The sequence below is a fragment of the Oryctolagus cuniculus genome, chromosome 4 (genome assembly GCF_051225735.1).
Source record: "Oryctolagus cuniculus isolate XC-2025 breed Fujian yellow rabbit chromosome 4, ASM5122573v1, whole genome shotgun sequence".
Classification (NCBI taxonomy): Eukaryota; Metazoa; Chordata; class Mammalia; order Lagomorpha; family Leporidae; genus Oryctolagus; species Oryctolagus cuniculus.
In genome coordinates this window covers 45990392-46011872 of record NC_142870.1, presented here as the reverse complement: position 1 = coordinate 46011872, position 21481 = coordinate 45990392, and the positions used below count along the sequence as shown (strand labels likewise).

The 21481-nt window shown below is 40.4% G+C and overlaps 2 protein-coding genes across 3 annotated transcripts in view; one reads left to right on the top strand and one right to left on the bottom strand.

Moving 5' to 3' along the window:
- The window catches only part of ZNF654 (zinc finger protein 654), a 108341-nt gene extending 102703 nt beyond the window's left edge, over window positions 1-5638 (bottom strand). The window contains exon 1 of one of the 2 annotated variants that reach the window (XM_008267096.5): window positions 5292-5638. In XM_008267096.5, the coding sequence (XP_008265318.1) occupies window positions 5292-5483 (192 nt within the window). In that variant the 5' untranslated portion in view covers window positions 5484-5638. The remainder of the gene's footprint in view (window positions 1-5291) is intronic. The other variant, XM_070071937.2, reaches the window with a different exon arrangement.
- A 144-nt stretch (window positions 5639-5782) lies between these two features.
- CGGBP1 (CGG triplet repeat binding protein 1) lies at window positions 5783-13269 on the top strand. The gene is made up of 3 exons (XM_002716758.6): window positions 5783-6012; window positions 6609-6814; window positions 9383-13269. The coding sequence occupies exon 3, from the start codon at window positions 9402-9404 to the stop codon at window positions 9903-9905; it is 504 nt and encodes a 167-aa protein (XP_002716804.1). The 5' UTR covers window positions 5783-6012; window positions 6609-6814; window positions 9383-9401; the 3' UTR covers window positions 9906-13269.
- Window positions 13270-21481: the final 8212 nt, after the last annotated feature.

The window sequence follows — 21481 nt, the reverse complement described above, 5'->3', positions numbered from 1 at the left end:
TAGAATACTCTTTTCAAAAGTAAATAAATCAATGCAGATTATTTTCAACATTTTTCATCATCTTCCATACCCATATTTATTATTCTTTACAGAGCTAGAAAACTAATTTGAGATTTGTAGTTAAAAATGTGGTAGATTGATCACATATTTACCTCTGCTCACACATGATAAATAACACTAAAATAAAGTATTTTTGTTATGAAAGACCTGACTCTACAAGGACAAAAGGAAAGAGGGCTACATACGGGTAGCTGGAAATCAGCTGAACAACCTAACAAACCAGAGAAGCTAAAAGCAAAGCCATCAGTGGAAGAGTTCAGCAACAGACTCATTTGTGCTTGAAGAACCCCAGAACCCCAGAAAATCTCAGGAATTTGATGCACTGAATACTTCTAAAAATGGAAGTGAAAGCAAGAGTCAAAAATAGAAAGATCAGTTGCAAATCTCCTTGAGATTGCCTCCCTAACAAAACAATGAACTCCTTCCTCAACCAAGCCAACTGATACCTACAATGAGGGAAAAAATTAATAAACATGAAAGTAAATATCAAAAGAGCTAACCATTTCAAGTAATTGCCTCTGGAGAAGAGAAGGAAAGGGACAGAGTGTAACTGCTATTTTTATTACAAACTGTGGCCAAAAAAATAAAATAAAAAAGCTGGTTGTCACCATAACATCCATTCTTGTTTTCCTTCTCCCTAAGAATCAGGCATGTGATGACCTGGCAAAGACTAAAATTTGAAAATAAAAATTGTAACATTTTATTCAGATGTAGATAGCTAACAAGAGTTAAGTGAAAATCACTGAGTATAGTTCAGGGCAAAGCTTACCCCACAGAGATACCCTGTTCCTGCCACCTGGAAGTCAGATGTGATGGTTGGAACTTAGGAAGATAAGGGTGACTTTTAAGAAAGAAGGAGTAAGTGATTGTACAATGATGATAAGGCTATATACCATCCTTTTACTATCCAAGATTTTTTTAACATCAGAGTTCCAAATAATAGCAAGAATTTATAAAAATGTATTAAACCCTAAGAAAAAAAAACTCAGGATTTGTAAGTATTTGGCAAATTTTATACTAACACCAAGAGAATAAGGAATATTTTTCTAGAGCAATTAAACATGAATTATTCTAAATTAAGGGATATTAGCATGTACTTTATTTAAAAAAAAAGAAAAATCTTTTTTTGGCTGTCAAAATTGTCATTTAGGCATGTATTTCACAGTAATTACTTGCCTTACACGTATCTAATATAAAGTAGCCACTAAGAGTCCCAAAGTAAGAGTACAGCAGGGTTTTTCAACCTCGGCACTACTGATATTTTGAATCAGGTAATTCTTTGTTGTTAATGATACCCTGTGATTATAGGATGTTCAGCAGCATCTTCGGTCTCTACTCATTAGATGCCAGCAAACTCCCCCCCCCCCATTATAACAATAAAAAACATCTCAAGATTGTCAGATATCCCTGCTAAAAACAAAATCAGAGAGCCCTTGCACAAATAAAATGTAATTGTTTTGCAAGTCATTGTGCTTCTTCAATCAGGAGCATTTGGCTTTTCTTTTTAAGTGATAAAATTTAGAACCATAAGATTGTGAATTTTTTCCAAAGTTTACCATGGAATACAACCTATAAACTACTTACAGATTATCTCTAATGTCCTACTTAAACCCTCAGAGGATTTCACATGAGAAATATTAATAGCTTGTGTCTATTTAAGCCTATCTATGTGCTAGGTACAGTACTAAGCACTTTATGTCCATCCTCTCATTTTACACTCATGACATCCTCATGGGATGGCAATTAAGCACACTGTAGTAAGAAATCATCTTAAATTCTACTTTAATGAACTTATCAAAGTGTTTCCCTATTCACTATCATCACTCTGGCACTTAAAGAACAAGAAAGTACCATGGCTCGCTTAGTTTGTAACCCATGACAAAAAAATTCAATATATATGGTGACACAGTAAGGTGTATTACAACCTTCAAGAGCTGGGGAAATGTTTCCAGCACCTAACAAATCAGAGAGATACCAATGATGATTTTCTTGAAACATTTTTTACTACTATATCATAATGAAAGAGTAGCACTTTTTAAATTTTTCATCCATGATTCCTTGAGTACTTCCAGGAATATTTCTCCCCTTTGCACCACTTGCCAAAAAAATCACTTTATAATCATTTGAGGTTTTTTTTGTTTTTGTTTTTATTTTTAATTTCAACCTGTCTTACAGTAAAAACTGAAGGCGAGGTGCAAATCCCAGCTTGTCCAAACCACAACCTATCTCTGTAAGCATTTATTTAGAGTCTACTAACAAGAGCCAAGGAAAGACGTGATAGGGACAGTCAGCCCAACATTACACCATGTCTTCTGTTTTACTTTTCCTTGTGGTAAAAGACACAAACACCTTTCTCATAAAGAAGTGTTCCTTCCTCTCTCTTTTCACCCACACAAGTAACTGCCAAGAAATTTTAATTCATATTTCCTTCTAAAAGCGGGAAGATAAATTGGAGTCTTTATTCTCAACATCACTAGGCATGTATATAATCCATGTGTTTAAGTTAACTGTCACCCACCCAAGTTCGTATTATACATTTTATGGATTATTCACAATTATGTCATTTACTAATAAATACAAGTTCATTAACATTAACCTCAGTATCTGTTTGGAAACCAAATCTCTAAAAAGAAACCATCTTTGACTGAGAATTAGACTAATTCACTGCTTCCCTTCTTGGCAAACAGACTTACTACAGCAGAATCTTATAAATCAGTAGATAAAATTCAAGGTAACACAGAAAATTCTTTTATTTCATCTAAAAGTTTAAATATAAAAAGATCCTCAAAAAGCTCACCTGCGGCCGGCACCATGGCTCACTGGCTCACTAGGCTAATCCTCCGCCTTGCGGCGCCGGCACACCGGGTTCTAGTCCCGGTCAGGGCGCCGGATTGTGTCCCGGTTGCCCCTCTTCCAGGCCAGCTCTTTGCTGTGGCCAGGGAGTGCAGTGGAGGATGGCCCAGGTCCTTGGGCCCTGCACCCCATGGGAGACCAGGATAAGCTCCTGGCTCCTGCGTGGTGCACCGGCCGCAGCGACCATTGGAGGGTGAACCAATGGCAAAGGAAGACCTTTCTGTCTGTCTGTCTCTCTCTCTCTCACTGTCCACTCTGCCTGTCAAAAAAAAAAAAAAAAAAAAAAAAAAGCTCACCTGCAAGGCAGAACCAGGAACCCTCAGATTAGACCTATTGATCATCTACAGTACTATAAAATACCTACTGAAGTTGCAAGTAAAGGTTAGTGACATGAAAGTATGTCAGTATAACATTCATACTTTAGCAATATGAACAACAAACTATTTGGGTTCTTCCTCTTTAGCTTTATTTCCTGCATATTTTATAAAATAATCAACTTCATGTGTTCTAAAAATATTTTACTGTCACTGTTCAGACACTATTTTTCACAAGCTAAATTTGTTTATATGTTCTTAAAATTAATTTCAAGCCAAAACAGAATAAGGGTAGTTAAAATTTCTCTAAAAATATTCTGAAGCATAAATAAATTTCAAATTCTTCAGCAATAAAAGAATATTTAACAAAATCAACAAAATATAACAAAAATTAACAAAATGTAAATTAACAAAAATGTAACCAAGTTACTTGTTAATGTTATAAAAAGAAAAAAATAGATTTTTCTGCCCCTTGAATATATTGAAAACATTATGTATCCTAATTTTCTGAAGCTTAAAATTCCTGTAGATACAAAATCTACCAATAGTATTGTTTCAAGATGTAAAAAGCAGTTAGAACAACAAGCACTCTGAAAACAAGACATGGAATCTTTACTCCAGTGAATGATAATTATGAAAATAAAAATACATTTTGAAAAAAGTCCCTAAATAGAGCCAGGCCAAAGAAATAAACACACACTTTTTAACTTGACAAGTTCAACCTCCTAACCTTCTTATCTCATAGTAGGGAAATCAAGACAATTTAAACTGGAGCATTAGAAATTTACATGAAAATGTCAACTCCATCCTTTTTTGTTTCAGTGCTTGGAGGAGCATAAAGTCAACTGTCAGCAAATGTGATGCCCATTTTTTTAAAATTTTACTGCATCCTTGCTACCAGAATGAAATTAACACCTAACTGATCCAAGCCCTTCGCATAGTTACTCATTTAACAACTGGGACGATTTGCCAGAAGAGGGAACCGAGGCACGGAGAGGTTAAATACTTTGTCCAAAATAACACAGCTGAACAGTGCTGGTGCCAGGGTCTGCACCCCACCATATCCAGCTAACAAATCTTCAAAGTGGTAGGAGGGAGAAGTAAAATTTTTTTTTCCTAGCAAGAGTGTGGCGAATGAGAACAAAACGTTTAGATGATAAATGCAGACTACAATAACTTTACCCCTAAACAAGTACTTGGGTGCTATAATATTTTATTACAAACACAACTACATCAAATCCAGTGGCGGTCAACTGAGTAAAGGCAACAATTTACTGTCAGTGTCCCATACTGAATTTTATAGGTTAAATAAAATACATTGTAATTTAAAGACGGGGGGGCGGGGGTGTAACCAGAGCAATAGTTCAAGAAAAGAGTGTGCGTGTTTAGGGACGGGGGTAAGAAACTGAAAGATGACAATCACGCTGCCTTAAGGCCGCCCTTGCCACTCCCCCCTCCCGAAAAAAAAAGTAAATTATGGAGGGTCAGTGCCTAAGCCAACTGGAGAAATGGCCCGGCGGGATCTCGAAAGGGGATGACAGGAGACCCTCTCAGAGGGGGAGGGGTGGCGATGACAGAGAGGCAGCGGTGGAGACGGCGTGCCTCCGGTCCCCGGAAAAAGGGGAGAACGCGGGGGACAAGGGTGGAGAGCCAAGGCAGAAAACGTTAGCCCAGGCTCCCAGTGAAGTGAGCAGGCAAAGAGTAGGAGGGACCCTCCGGCAGGAAGGGGTCTGTCTGGGGCAGGGGAGGCATGCCAGCGCAGAGCTTTCCGGCCAGCTGACCCTCCTGCTCTCCTGCCCCCCACCCCCACCCCACCCCCGACCAACTCTCACTTTCTTAGCAATCCTCAGCCCGCGGGTCACCCTCGTCCTGCTCCCTGTCCCCCCACCCCCTCCGCCCCCAACCAAGCCCGATAGGTAGATCGGAGGGCATTACCCTCACCCTCCTTGTTGGGCCGGAGAAGCAAGCACCGGGCACTGCTCAGATCGGTGGACGAGAAGGCCAGGAGACGCAAAGAGGCCTAGGACCCGGGTGACAAGTCGTGGCGGCCGACGGGCGCCTCACCTGACAGAAGCGTCGGCAGTAATCCCGACTGCTGATCCCGACACCGCCGCCACCGCCGCAGCTGCCGCCGCCAGCGCCGCCTCTGCCATCGCCCGCAGATCTAAGCCCCACGGGGCCCGGCGGGGACTCCACAATGGCTACGAGCTCTTCTCCGAGGCGTTCGGCCTCTTGATCGCTCTCTTCCTCCGCCATGAGGCTCTCGCCGCCCAGCGCGTACCAGCCCCTGCGCCGCCGCCGCTGTAGCTGCCTCGGCTAACCTCCTCCTCCTCTAGTTCCCTCCCCCTTCCCTCCGCCCCAGCCGGACAGGGGCCACTTGGTTGGGCTCTACTTCCGGCTCCGCCCACCCACGCCCCCAGTCTTCATTGGAGAAATACAGTCGCCAATCATGCTAATACCCGCCTTTCCACCTCTATTGGTCAAGTAAACTGTCTGTTTGACAGACCCGCCGTCTGTTGGTCAATGTTGCTCGGCGGTTGTTGGGGACCGCCTACGGGCTCTGCCATAGGCGGTGCAGGACGACGGGGCGCGGCGGGGGACACGGCGGCCGCCGCGGGGCTCGATCGGGCAACGGCGGCGGCGGCGGCGGCGGCAGCGGCAGCAGCGGCAGCAGCAGCAGCAGCGACGACGGGTCTTCCTCCTCCTCCAGCCCCTTGCCCTCTTTTCCTTTCTCCTTTCCGGCCGGATCTCGTCCACTTCCCCTAACAGCGGCCCCAATCCTACGGTACCGAGGCGCTAGGGAGGCCGAGGGTGGGCCCGGCCGTTGGTGCGGGCTGTGGGCCCGGGGCCTTCCGTCCCGAAGTGGGAGCCGGGGGCGGGGCCGGGGCGCCGTTGTCGGCGGGAGGAAGAGGGAGGAGACGGGAAGCCTGACAGCGGCCGCCTCCGTCAGGCGCCTGCCGCCTCCTCCCCTGAGACCGCCGCCAACTCGCCGTCGAGTTCCCGGGCCCACGGCTGGCAGCTGGGACTCGGCCCTGCCCTGCTGGCGGGGTCGGGGCGGTGGGGCGCCGGCGTGCGGCGCTCGGCGCGGGAGGAGGGAGTCTAGACGCCAGAGCGTCCCGCGCCGGGCCTCGCCCTCGTCCCTCGCGCCGAACCCCGGGGCCTGGGCAGCGGGAGGAGGTGCAGAGCCGGGCTGAGGGTCGGGAAGCAGGCGTGCGGGTGAACGTTGGGACCGGGTTTATGGTGCGGAGTTACCTGAAGAGAGCACTTTTTGGAGACACACCTGCGTGGTGACTGGTGTTGACGTACTTGTTGGTCTTTTCATCCACCCTTCTTTCCCTCCTCCTCCATTTTTTCCTTCCATTTGCTTTTCCTGTTCTGCAGTAAAGGCATGACTTCCTGGCACCTCAGGGAAAACAGGGTACAAGCCCAGAAACTATTTCCCCACCACCACTTGTTGAAAAACTGACCTGAAGGCGTCTCCGCGTTTGATCAAACGGGAAAGTGCCAGGATTTGATGCGTCTCTGGCTTTGTGCTGGAGACCATTCCCTGCTGAGTATCAAGACGAAAAAAACTGGAAACTAATCCGGTAAACATTTAAACTTGAAAACTTTTGACGAGTTCTGTTTGGTCTGGTGAATTATTTGCTGCTTTTGTCGGCTAGCTACTTGTTAACTTCCTGGGTTGTTTATAAAATATTTTCTATAGAAAACACGTCTCTTGTTCGGGTTCGTAAAGTCGAGCATCCTCTACTGGGTGGATATTTGCCTCTGCAGTACCACAAATAGAGTTTTTGAAAGTTACAAGACATTGGAGAGCCTGGACCTTTCACATTAGCACAAGTCACTGAGTGTTTTAAGCTGCAAAGAATTATGGGACTTGTTTATTGTGTTAAAATTTGAAATCAAATATTTTAGGTAGAGTAAGGTTTAGGCACTATTGAGTGTGTGTGTTTAATGTTTTTAGTAATTACCTTAGAACTATTCATCATAATTGAGACTGATTTGCTGGAGTATATAATACTTACCCATTAACTTAAAGTGCAAATGTGTAATAATTCCCTAAGTATTAGCAAGAATCACACTGCCATTGCAAACCTATTGCCCAACAATATTTGGCAAATGAAAGCCATAAAATTGAAAAAAAAATTGTGACAGGGAAAAAATGGAACTAAGTCTACTAAAACTTCAGCTTTATCAAGTAGTTTCCAGAATATTTGTGAAATGTTAAGTATCTAAGAAGGGTCCATGGGTGTTAACACATTTGAAAATTTAAGGTTCTTTTGAGTTAAATTTTATATTACCCAGCTATTCTCTACTGTGAATTAATGGAATACTCTATTGTTTCTGATACAAAACAGTTCTTCACAGCTTACCTAGTAATGAGTTTTTTCTAACATTTACACAGAACGTAATTTCATCTTGAATTCTAACAAATACATTTTTAAAGATTTTTTTTTTTTTTTTTTTTTTTTGAAACAGCACAGAGAGGGAGAGGCAGAGAAACATCAGGATCTTCATCTGCTGGTTCACTCCCCAGGTGGCCACAATGCTCAGGGCTGAACCAGGCCAAAGCCAGGAGCTTTTTCCAGGTCTCCCACGGTGTAGCAGGGCCCCATGCATGCCCTTAGGCCATCTTTCCTGCTTTTCCCAAGCCATTAGCAGATAGCTGGATGAGAAGTGGAGAAGCAGCCAGTACATGAACCAGAACCCATAGGAGTTGCTGGCATTGCAGATGACCCCTAACAAATATGTTTTAATATCTTAAGTTGTTGGTATTTACAGAATTTAGACCAAAGGCATGGCCCCAAGGAACAATTAAAGACTTACAGGGGCTGGTGCTGTGGTGCAGCAGGTTAACGCCCTAGCCTGAAGCGCCCGCATCCCATTTGGACGCCAGTTCTAGTTCCGGCTGCTCCACTTCCGATCCAGCTCTCTGCTGTGGCCTGGGAAAACAGTGGAAGATGGCCCAAGTCCTTGGTCCCCTGCACTCCCATGGGAGACCTGGGGGAAGCTCCTGGCTTTGGATCAGCGCAGCTCCAGCCATTGCGGCCAATTGGAGAGTAAACCAGTGGCTGGAAGACACTCTCTCTGTCTCTCTCTCTCTCTCTGTGTCTCTCTCTCTCTCTCTCTTTCTCTCTCTCTCTACTTTTCCTCTCTCTGTGTAACTCTGACTTTCAAATAAAGAAATAAAAATCTTTAAAAAAAAAAAAAGACTAATCATTTGTCACTGAACGCAGTGTGGTAATTGTCTCAAGTTTCCAGTGTCTGTAATGTTAAAATTTTGACAGAAAGTCCAGTGACCATAAAAGTTTATTATTAGGATATACTCATAAATTATTAAGGTGTTTCTAAGTAAGTAAATATTTGTACAAAGAATGAAAATACTTACTTTTTCCATTAACAAGTATTGATTGAAAGCTATCATATTACAAGTCACTATGTTGAGGTTTTGATTTGGTCTAATGTACTAGTTAATAAGTGAAATAAATATAAGTATTAGTCTTTAATGGAAAAGAAAAAATATTAAAGTGCTTTCCTGTATTACTGCCTTTTAGAAAACTTAGGAGAGGTATGCATGCATTAAAAAATAACATGGGCTCTGTATTTTGGCTTTAATTTTTAATGTCAAATGCATTTGATCTATGTTGTTTCTTAGTTTTTAGTTTTTTCCTCCTCAGAACAATTTTGGAAATTATATTCATCTTAATATAGAATTATCCCAGTTTAATGACCTGCCTATTAGAAGTAACTTTGTTACCAATTGAGTCCTAAACTCAGTTGCCCCAGAATTGAAATTTTTCAGTTACCCCATAAAGAACCTCTCTTAAACTGGAATACATTATCTACATTGTATGAGACTTAACATGTTTGGTACTCTAAAATATGGGCCTGTGATTAGGTTTTTCTTAAAAGATGTGTGAGATAGTTGCAGGTTTTTTGCCATAGTCGCAATTTACTGAATTTAATTGAAGAGAAATCAAGGAATGGACCCATTGTTAATAGTAACTTGCTCTAGTTTTGCTTTCCTTTACATATTTTAGCTAAGTTGGGATTCATGGATTCTTTAATCTTTGAGTGTTTATACTCTGCCTTTTATTTGTGTAATCATTTCCAGAATGAACTTGTCTTTCTTATCTTTGTTTCTCTTTTGAAAGAACCGAATTCAAAGTAAAAATGGAAAGATTTGTAGTAACAGCACCACCTGCTCGGAACCGTTCTAAGACTGCTTTGTATGTGACTCCCCTGGATCGAGTCACCGAGTTTGGAGGGGAGCTGCATGAAGATGGAGGAAAGCTCTTCTGCACTTCTTGCAATGTGGTTCTGAATCATGTTCGCAAGTCTGCCATTAGTGACCACCTCAAGTCAAAGACTCATACCAAGAGGAAGGCAGAATTTGAAGAGCAAAATGTGAGAAAGAAGCAGAGGCCCCTAACTGCATCTCTTCAGTGCAACAGTACTGCGCAAACAGAGAAAGTCAGTGTTATCCAGGACTTTGTGAAAATGTGCCTGGAAGCCAACATCCCACTCGAGAAGGCTGATCACCCAGCGGTCCGTGCTTTCCTGTCTCGCCATGTGAAGAATGGAGGCTCCATACCTAAGTCAGACCAACTGAGGAGAGCGTATCTGCCTGATGGATATGAAAATGAAAATCAGCTCCTCAACTCCCAAGATTGTTGACAAGGAGGTTCCACCATTGTGATCAAGATAAATAATGTGGAGTATTAAAGTTATGTGTTGATTGTGTGGTTCATTTTTATATTTATTTCATTTAAAATCATGTGATGCAGAATAGTTTTGCAATGTGTATATAGTTGCAGGCAAAAAAAATCTCACTGCAAAACTTCTTAATTTTAGTCACCGATGGTATAAAGCAAAACTTAGGTTTAGAGTGTGCTAGGATTCCTGAAACCTGATGGTTATCTTTAAAATTGATGGTTTTTCTCCTGAAATGTTTGTGCATGGAAGAGCTGCCCTGCTTTTTTACCCTATTGCCATATATGATTATTCCTTGTGAGATTACTTAATTACTTGGATTGAAGACTAGTGTAGGAAATTGAAGCTGCTGCCAGGCAACACCACACAGAGTAACGTAAAGGAATTATTTCTGATTAAAGGATCCTCTTCAAACAGGAAGGGGTGATGGGAAACTTCTTTATTTTCAGCTCCCTAGCAGAAATAATTTTATTTCAGCTATATTTTATTTGTACATGAAGTGGTTACCTTAAGTAGCCTTCAGTTCCCCCACTGCCTTTTTAAATGCTTAATGTATTTAGTAGCAGCTTCAAGTGACCAAAAGACTAAAATCTTTGTTTTAATGTCCGTGCCAAAAGCCATGGGGAATTTTGCAGTGACAAGATTTTAGTCTCTCACTATGAACACATTTTTGAACCATAGTTTTCATTTTGAGCATCATCTTGAATTTGCAGACTTTTCTTTATATGTTAGTGTTAAAGACTTTGGCATTTTAATTTAATGAGGTAGATAATTTATGGTCAAGTTTCCTTTTTACAGAGAATTACTACTTTCTGGATGATCAGTCCAATCATATGGAAATTACTTTCTAAACATTAAGTTTTCCATTAAGATTTTCTAAGAGTTTATTTAGGTATGTAGATTAGACAAGTTTACTTCCACTTTTATCTGTTTTGCCTCTGGTGGTGCAAGGTTTTTAAGCATGGCTGGTAAAGAATTACCTAGAAATTCTGGTAAGATTTTGTAGTGGCAATCTGGCAGTATCCTTGCATAGCTATTTGGGTAAGGACATAAGTCAGTTCTGTTAAAGGTCAACCATGTTCAGGAAATGATCTCTGTCTGAACCTCAAACTGTAAGATTATCAGAGTAGCTTAGCCCAGCTAAATATTCATCAGAAATCTAAATTATATTTTTTAAAAATGTAACGGCTAAAAACTTGAACTAGAGCTTTAATTAAAAGTCTTAAATTCTTTGAAAACATTCAAGTTCAAAATGTTTATAAAATATATTTCTATTACAGAGCACTGAGAAATGATGCCATATGTGACTTGGAGTTATCTGAGGTCATTTTACAGCAAATCTTCATTAAAAAAAAAAAGCCAAAGTGAATAAGAAAAAGGTTAGATTTTGTATTTTTCAGAAACAACTTTTCAAGTTTCTTTTTACAGACTTAAGTTTCTAACTCAGGTTGTCAGAGTGGCCATCTGATTTTAGATTTTGATTTATTTTCATTTAAAAAAGTAAGCCTGCCACAAAAAATCATTTGACAAAATTTAAACTATACCAATTTTTTTCATGTTTGGTTATGTTAAAGTAGCACAGTAAATGCCTACAGTAGTGCTCTCATTAGTAAAGCACATGCATAGGGAGACCAGAAGCAAAGTATAACCAAATGTGTTTCGCTTTTACTTCCTCTAGAAAGGAATTTGCAGGCAACCATGTTTAATTGAATTGTCTAAGGTGGTAGATGATCTAAGCAGCTAGGGAAATAATTGAATTTTATAGCATTTTCAGAATACAAAAATAAGGTTAGCTATACAATCATTCTAATTCTTTCAAATTTCAGGATTCAGACTGCTCTTACTATTTTGGTATATGCTAACCACAAATGTGTAGTGGCGGAACAGCTTTTAGTAGTCCTGAACAGTAAACTGGATGATGGTGCACTAGAGAAACATCCATAATTTGCATTTGAGTTCTAATAGTTTATACAGATGTAGTCCTTTAGGTCTTGTATATCTTAATGCGTTTTTCCAGGCTCCTAAATATCCCCACATTCACTGTATCTTGGGGCATAGTCCATTTTACTCTTAGGATTATATCATGTCCTTAGAAGTGTCTAACATCTTGTGGGGGTTAATATTAATGTTTCTTTACTGATTATGAGACTTGTTCCCTCAAACTGGTTAGCATTGTCTCGTTGTTAAATAAAGGCAGAATGATTGTTTTGGCCTGCTCAAACTGATACAAGTCCATGAAACTGATTGGCATATGTTAAATAATAAATGAGAATGTCTGAGGCATATGCTGCTTTGGAGGTATAGTGAACGTGTGTACAGAAGCTTTCAGTCTTAACTATATAGTGTTAGTGTGATGCTATACTATTGGAAAAATAGCAACTTTTTTTCTATTTTATAAGTTGTACGCATAAACATAAGCTTTGTAATGTTTGATTTATAAACTGCCTTCTTCAATACATGCTTACCTGTTAATAGTGTTTTCTCCAAGTTTGATAGTATGTCTTCCAGAAGTTCATATATGCTTACAGTAAATAGTTCCTAGCTTGTTGAAATGTTAAATTTCTTGTTGGTTTCTTTTTTTATTTTTTGGGCATATAGCAAGCTTGAAGGACATTGTAATCATTTTGTACAGGGTGAAAATTTAGAAAGATTGTGTATGAGAGCCTATATAGTTATTTTATCCATTATCATCTTTGATTAAGATTTCTTTCATGTTTTGTTTTTAATAAAACAAATGCTATTTCCAGTTAATGCATTTGGCCCTACTGAAATTTCTGGGACCAGAAAACTATGAAGAAACAGTTCTGCATAACTAATTAAGTATCAGCTTGGGATTATTGTGAAGTATTAATTGCTTAAAAACTATTGTATATACAGTTGGCAAGGTCTCCAAGCTGAAAGTTTATTTTGTCTGAAAGAATTTGTATGTGAATGTTAATGAAAAACATATAAGCAAAATAAAATTTAAGGTGGTCCAAAACAAAAGCCACAAACAATTCCTCATTTGGTGCTTAGTCTTCGTAAGGGCTCTCCATGGTTTGACTTGGCCCAACTGCCTTTAAATGAGAACAGAGTCACCTTAAAACATGTTAATTTGATTCATTTACAAGAGAGATTAGTTCAATAATTTCATTGCAAATCTTAGTCTAAAGTAAATTCTTCAGCTTCTGATCAGCACTGAATAAATGTGAATAGTGAAGTGGCTATCCTGAACCTTGGTTTATCTCAACCCATATCACCATAGATCTCAGAAGTAAATACAGTTCTTATCTAGTGGTATTCTACTTGTATCCAGAATACTGTATTAATTAAAAGTTTACTATGTTCACTTTTGTATTCCCGTGCTTCTTTTTTTGCTCATGCATGTATCCTTAGTATAAATGTGTTGCTTTTAAAGTTGTCTGTGACTTTTAGAAATAAATTTCAAAAAAAAAAGTTTGAGAAGTGTTTGAAAGCACATTTTATTATTTTGTACATCAATGTCCAATACATTTTATAATTCCAAAAAAGCAACAGGATTTTACTGAGTTTTATTTTCTTACTAGTTATGTCCCCCTTTTGTAGTTCAGTCCTTATGTTTACTATAAAAGCATTCTGTTTAGTCAGATTCACATCATAGCTACATGTGATCCTTCCTAAAAATTGTAGAGGTAATATTTAAATTCAATCAGTGCTTTTTAATTGAGAACATTTTGTTTTCTACTAAGAAACATTTATGAAAGAAAAGGGTGTGACTTGCATCTGGTAGTCCGTTATTGAAAGATCTATATTCTCATTTGTCACTTGAGACCCCCCCAAAAAAATGCACGGACAGAAATTAAACTTTAGATTTTTTTAATTTACATACTTTTTAGGAAAAATATTTCTGTTATATTTTTGAGTGGGGGCAGGAGGTTGTGAAGAAAATGAATTACTTTTAAGGTTGATTTTTTTGAAAGCAGAGAGATCTTCCAATTGCTAGTTCACTCCTCAAATGGTCCCAATAGCTGGGGAACTCCCTCTGGACTCCCATGAGGGTAGCAGGAATTCAAGTACTGAAGCCATTACCCACTGCTTCCCAGGCACATCAGCAGGGAGCTAGATCCAAAACCAAGTAGTCAGAACTCAAATCCAGCATGCTAATAACAGTATGCAGGAAGGCAGGTCATGTAGCAAGTAGGGACTTAACTGCTGCTCCATAGCACCAGCCTATATTTTGTTTTTAAGGTTAGTTGATTGGCTTATTTATTTATTTACTTATTTTATTTAAAAGGCAAAGAAAAATCTTTTAATTGGTTCACTCCTCCAGTACATGCAATAACCCAGACTGGGCCAGGCCAAAGCCAGGAGACAGGAACATGATCTGGGTCTCATGTGGGTAGGAGGAACCCAAGTACTTGGGCCATCATCTGCTATCTTTCAGGCAAGTTGGCAGGAAGGTGGGTCAGAAATGCAGATGGGGCCTGATCTCATGCTGTCTGGAGTGGGATGGGGGTGTGCCAAGTGGTAAGTTAAACTACTTTGGGCCACAAAGGTTGCCCCACTGCTCACTTCTATTTGACATATTAAAAATCATTCACTAAGATGAATGTCATGGTATCAAGTAATTGTTCATAATATAATTTCTTTATACCAGTTCAGTTTTTATACCAGAAATCCAGTTGTCAGATTAGGATTGGCACCCCATGTCTGATAATCATTTGTCAGCTAACCCTTTTCTCAAAGGTTGCTGTTTCAGAGCTTATATCTTTTGAATGTTCATTCCCTACTTATGGATGGCCTAGCATCTCCTTGCTTCCTGACACAGTAGTAGGGTCTTTGCTACTCAATGCAGTAGCAACATCAAGGTGCAGTCTTGCCCTGTACTAGCAGCCATCTGCTCCAATCTATCCTTCCTATCTGATTTCCTTCTTTCTCCTCTAATGCCCCTTCATCTCTTCCTCTTCTAGATTCTTAATGCTGCAGTTTTGACTATCAAAATATCAATTTCACTGTGAGATCACAAAAGTTGTAAGTATCAAAATTCGTGTCTGGAATTCTTGTAGTCAGTAGTCTGCATTTTTAAATCCACATTCCTATAAAATCAAACATTTTTTTTTATAATGCAATCTCCTGATTCTACTGGAATTTGCATCTAGTACCTTCACTGAGCCATACATGTCTTTAACTCTAGATGCTGCATTTCTATAGAAGTAAGCTTAACAATAACAATTTTCTGCCACTGTTGTAAGGCAATTAACCTTAAAGTCATTAGGTGAATTTTTTTAAAAGATTTATTTATTTGAACGGCAGAGTTATAGACAGAAGGAGGAGAGATAGAGAAGTCTTCCATCTGCTGGTTCACTCAGTGGCTGCAACGGCTGGAGTTGGACCTATCTGAAGCCAAGAGCCAGGAGTTTCTTCTGGGTATTCCATGTGGGAGCAGGGACTCAAGCAGTTGCATCATCTTCCTCTGCTTTTTTGGGCCATAGCAGAGAGCTGGATCGAAAGTGGTACAGCTGGGACACAAACTGGTGTCCTTAAGGAATGCTGGTGCCACAGGCAGAGGCTTAGCCTACTATGCCACAGTGTGGCCCCCATTAGGTGAATTTTAATGTATCTGTAGCATCGACTTTTTATCTGTTAACTAGTAGTAAGTGAAACAAATGCTGTAAATGTTTGATCAACTTGTTTTCTTAAGGCTATATAGCATATCAATCATCATGCTATATTTAAAAATGAAGTAACATAGATAAGTTTAAAATTATACTAATTTTGGTATCATTGGCTTCAGTATTCTTATTTGTTAATTTTGTCAAAACAACCTATGTACATAGTTGTTAAAAATCAAATCATATTAAATGATTTATAATAAGTAAGTCCCGCCTCACCCTTTCACCTTTCCCTGTCTTCCAATTCTCCTCACCAGAATCACCTATTTTAAATCCTTTTAGCTGTTTCTTCTGGTAGTTATTTTCATATTTCAGAATACGCTTATACTGCCATTTTTGATTTATCATGCTTTAAATGAAGATTTTGTTCTTTTCCATTATCATCCTATACTTTCCATCTCTATAGCATTTTTATGTAAAGTCAGCACACAGCATTTCAATTTGTAAAAATTGTATGGTTAGATTTTTTTTTTTTAAGATTTATTTATTTATTTGAAAGGCAGAGTTACAGAGAGAAAGGGAGAGACAGATCTTCAAAACACTGGTTTACTCTTGAAATGGCCACGATGGCCAGGGCTGGGCCAGGTAAAAGTCAGGAGCCAGGAGCTTCCTCCAGGTCTCCCAAGTGGGTATAGGGGCCCAAGCTCTTGGGACATCCTCTTCTGCTTTCCCAGGCACATTAGTAAGGAGCTGGATTGGAAGTGAAGCAGCCAGGACATGAACCATTGGCAATATGGGATGCTGGCATCACAGGTTGGCGGCTTTACCCACTATGACAACACTGGCCCAGTAAATAGATTTTTTAAAATATTTAATTATTTATTTGAAAGAGCAACAGAGAGAGATGGAGAGGGGGAAGGAATGAGAGAAAGAGCAATATTCCATCTGTTGATTCACTACCCAAATGCCTTCAACAGCCAAGGCTGGCACAGGCCAACGCCAAAAGCCCAAACTGTATCCATATCTCCCACAGGGCTGGCAGGGACCCAGATACTTGAGACATCGCCCACTGCCTTAGCAGGAGGCATTAGCAGGAAGCTGGGTCTGAAGCAGAGATGCAGGCATCCCATATGGTGGCTTAACCCACTGCACCAGAATGCCCATCCTGCTTTAATGCTTATGGCCCTTTAAATGATTGCTCAACATGGGAACCAAATACTGTACTATGATTATTGTCCTTCTCATACGATTTTCCTTTTTTTTTTTTTTTTGATACGCTGATTTTTTTGAGATTTTATTGATTTATTAGACAGGCAGAGTTAGACAGAGAGGGCGAAACAGAGAACGGTCTTCCATCTGCTGGTTCACTCCCTAAATGGCCACAACGGCTAGAACTGGGCAGATCCAAAGCCAGAAAGCAGGAACCTCTTCCAGGTCTCCCATATGGGTGCAGGGGCCCGGATACTTGGGCCATCTCCCACTACTTTCCTAGGCCATAGCAGAGAGTAGGATTGGAAGAGGAGCAGCAGGGACACAAACCCTGCGCCGATAATATGGCATGCCAACACCACAGGCAGAGGTTTAACCTACTATGCCACAGCTCCAGCCCCAGTCTTTTATTTTTTAAGTTTCAAAATAGTTCATAGATACACTTCTAAGAATATAATTCAGTTTTTCTTAATAGTGTTTATTTGCTTTGTGTTCGTTTTTGTTTCCAAGGTATATTGTACATACATAAAAATTTTTCCAAATAATATATATATATCAAGCTATCAATTCCATTTACAATTATTTTCTTGGCAAATTCCCTTTTAGCCTTATTTTCTCCTGCTCAAATCTGAACTTATTTTCTCTTTAGGTCCTAGAATGTCTCTTTACTCTGCTGCTCTTAGTATATCTTATATATATCTTATGCCTGTATATCTTATGCCTTAATCCATTGCTTGGTTTAAGCACATTCTCTAAAAGTTTCCTAAGAAAGAATGCAAGGAGTTTATTTCTTGATATCTTACAAGATTAAAAGTTCCTTTATCATTCCATCCTGATTAATTGAAAGTTTGGTTAAGTAGGTTGAAAATAATTTTCATTGGTACCACTATTATGTTGTAGTGGTTTTTTTTTTTTTTTTTTTTTTTTTGACAGGCAGAGTGGACAGTGAGAGAGAGAGACAGAGAGAAAGGTCTTCCTTTGCCGTTGGTTCACCCTCCAATGGCCGCCGCGGCCGGCGCGCTGCGGCCGGCGCACCGCGCTGATCCGATGGCAGGAACCAGGAGCTAGGTGCTTTTCCTGGTCTCCCATGGGGTGCAGGGCCCAAGCACCTGGGCCATCCTCCACTGCACTCCCTGGCCACAGCAGAGGGCTGGCCTGGAAGAGGGGCAACCGGGACAGAATCCGGCGCCCCGACCGGGACTAGAACCCGGTGTGCCGGCGCCGCTAGGCGGAGGATTAGCCTAGTGAGCCGCGGCGCCGGCCTGTTGTAGTGGTTTAAGCAGCCACATACAACACTAACATCCCACATTGGTTCAAGACTCAGCTGCTCTGCTTCCAATCCAGCTTCCTGCTAATGCACCTAGGAAGGCAGTAGAAGATGATCTAAGTACTTGGGTCCCGGTCACCCATGTAGGAGACTAAAATGGTGTTCTTGACTCTTGGCTTTGGCCTGGCCCAGACCTGGCTGTTGAGGCCATTTAGGAGTGAACCAGCAGATGGAAGAAATCTCTCTCTCTCAACCTCTCTCTCTCCCTCCTCCTCCCACAACCCATTATTCTGCTTTCCAAATCAATCAATCAATCTTTTTTTTTAAAGGTTTATTTATTTTTATTTGAAAGTCAGTTACACAGTTGGGGGGTGGGGTTCCATCCCATGGTTCACTCCCCAATTGGCTGCAACAGCTGGAGCTGTGCTGATCCCAGTCCAGGAGCCAGGAGCTTCCTCCAGGTCTTCCATGTCGGTGCAGGGGACCAAGGACTTGGACCATCTTCTACTGCTTTCCCAGGCCATAGCAGAGAGCTGGATCAGAAGTGGAGCAGCCGGGTCTCGAACTGGCACCCATATGGGGTGTCAGTGCTTCAGGCCAGAGCCGTAACCTACTATACCACAGCACCAGCCCCAATCAATCAATCTTAAAAGAAGAATTTTCATGATAATTTTGAAGGAATTGTTCTATAAATACAAATCACAGTGCACTATTTGGCCTTTCAGTATCTAATGTTGAGTTATGAAATGTAGTGCTTTTCTCAGTCTTCTTCCTTAGTATGTAATGTAATTGTATATTTTCATATTATATTTATGATATAAATATTTACTGCCAAAAAAGCAATAAAGCAAAGAAACATCCCTATATTGGACCTAAAAAAAACAAGTTCAGATTAGAGTAAGAGGAAAGAGGACTGAGAAGGGAGGGCTTCAGAAAACTAAGGGGAACATGTATTATATTTATATCATCACATCAGATATCCTCATTAATTTTATGCAACTTTTGATTTCTAAGAGATCTTTGTTATTTTCTGAAGTTTTACTGCTCATAGCATCCCATTTTAGCTTTATGATTGTGGAATTTTCTTTCATCTCTGTGATTCCTAACTGCAAATTTAAAAAGCTTTCTTCTGTGTTGCCCCTGTTTCCTCTGGGCCCCCATCTCTGCTTGTTTCAGCCTGTCTCTTTCAGGTTGGAGACACCATTTAAAGATCTACTGATTCTTGGATACGTACTCATATTTAAGAACTAAATAACTAAATGGAATCCCTGTGTGCCTGGTGGGGGTGGTAACAGATAGAGCAAACACAATCTTTGAAGAAAGTCAAAAATAAATTTCTGAAAACATTTTATCTAAAGACTTTCAATTTGTTCAGCATCCCAGGAAGAGGGGTAACAAGGATGTATGTAATTATCCCCAATTATATTCTGAGAGAAAGATCAGCCAAGGTATTGGTATGAGTTGAAATGTGTGCCCCCTAAATTTATATGTTGAAATCTTAACCCTAGTATCTCAGAATGTGACCTTATTTGGAAACAGAGCTGTTGCATATACAATTAGATAAGAGGCCGACCCCTGGTACTATATGATTGGAGTCCTCATAAAAAGAGAAGAATTGGAAACAGACACACACACACACACACACAGAGAGAGAGAGAGAGAGAGAGAGCAAGAACCTCATGTAAAGATGAAAACAGAGATCAGAGTGATGCAGCAGAAGACAAGGAACATCAAAGATCTCCTGCAAACCACCTGAAGCTAGGAGACATGGAACAGATTCTACCTCACAGCCCTCAAAAGCATCAACTGAAACCTTGGTCCTAGACTTCTTTGTCACACAACTGAGAGTGCATTTCTGTGAAGACACCTAGTTTGTCAGGTATAATACTTTGTCACAAGAGAATGAGGAAATTATTACATATAGTTCAATGTATAATCATTGTTTTAATCCCTCATTAGTCCTTTACTTCCTCATTTTAACCCTCCATTCACCTGGCTCTCTGAATCCAGAATTTCTCAGCTTCTGATTCTTCTCAAGATGGACCCTCACCATTCTTTTTTTCTAGACCTCCAACTAGACTCAAGGCCTAGCATGCTCCTACAGATGAGACCATAAGTGTGACCCATGATTTGGAACACTCCACTCTGAATAATTAGTTAAGTTTTCTAAGTCATATAAGTAAGAAGCCTGAAAGCATACTTAAGAATGCATTCTAAAGGTTCCAGCATTCTGACATAACAGGTTAAGAGGCCACCTGTGATACCAGCATCCTATATTGGTGCTAGTTCAAGATTCATGTGCTCCATTTCTGATCCACCTCCCTGCCAATGGCTTATGAAAGCGGTGGAAGATGGCCCAAGTGCTTGGGCCCCTTTACCCACATGAGAGACCTGAGAAAAGCCCTGGATTCCTTGCTTCAGCCTGGCATAGCCCCACCTGTTGTGGACATTTGGGGAGTAACTAGCAGATCAAAGATATCTCTCTCCTTTCTCTGTAACTCTGCCTTTCAAATTAAAAAAAAAAAAAAATCTTTAAAAAAAGTATCCTAAGGGTGTAGGATAATGGTGGAAGAAACAATGTTGGATCAGACTAAATGAAGTGATAGGTTATTGTTGCAGCTGAGTTAGAGCTTGCAGAAGTCAAGTGCTCAAGGTAGTTTTAGTTCCGGTCCACCATACAGTGGGCCTCAAACCCATCCTGTGGTCATTTCTGCATTTCCATAATGCATACTTGGAATAGACACACTCAGTAGTTGACATAATTTCTGCATTGGTACTATGATCTATGGAGTGAGGGCTTTTATAGTGGTTATAATCAAATGAAATTACTGAAAATAGTAGTAAGCCAGGGAGAGCCTTGTGTTTTATATTATGTTAAACCACTGCCTGCAACACCAGCTTCCCATATAAATGCCAGTTTGAGTCCTAGTTGCTCTACTTCTGATCCAGCCTCCTGCTAATGCGCCTGGAAGAGCAGTGAAAGGTGTTCCAAGTGCCTGGGTCCCTGCCACCCACATGGGATACCTGGAAGAAGCTCCTGGTTCCTGGCTTTGGCCTGGCCCATCCATGACCATTGCAGCCATTTGGAGAGTGAACCAGTAGACCAAAGATCTCTCTCTCTCTCTCTCTCTCTCTCTCTCTCTCTTTCTAACTCTGCCTTTCAAATAAATAAAATAAATCTTTAAAAAAGAAAAAAAAATAAAGTAATAAACCAAACACATTATCACATCCATGAAGGGACTGCAGAAACTAAGGCACACATTCAAGAACTGGAAATGCAGAAGTGATGGTTCCCACCAGATCTTCATTCAATTCGTCTGTTTGTCCTGTGCCAAAGAGAGATGAATGGCAGTGGATTATCATAAGTTTAACTAGGTGATGACTCTGGCAACTGCTAAACTAGGTATGGTTTCATTGATTTAGCAAACACACTCCTGGTATCTGGTCACTAGAAAAAGGCTTTTTTTCCCCATACCTATCAACGAAGACCATGA

Bases quoted from the DNA above. Each gene is read 5' to 3' on its own strand.
- CGGBP1 (XM_002716758.6), top strand. From the start codon at position 9,402: ATGGAAAGATTTGTAGTAACAGCACCACCTGCTCGGAACCGTTCTAAG.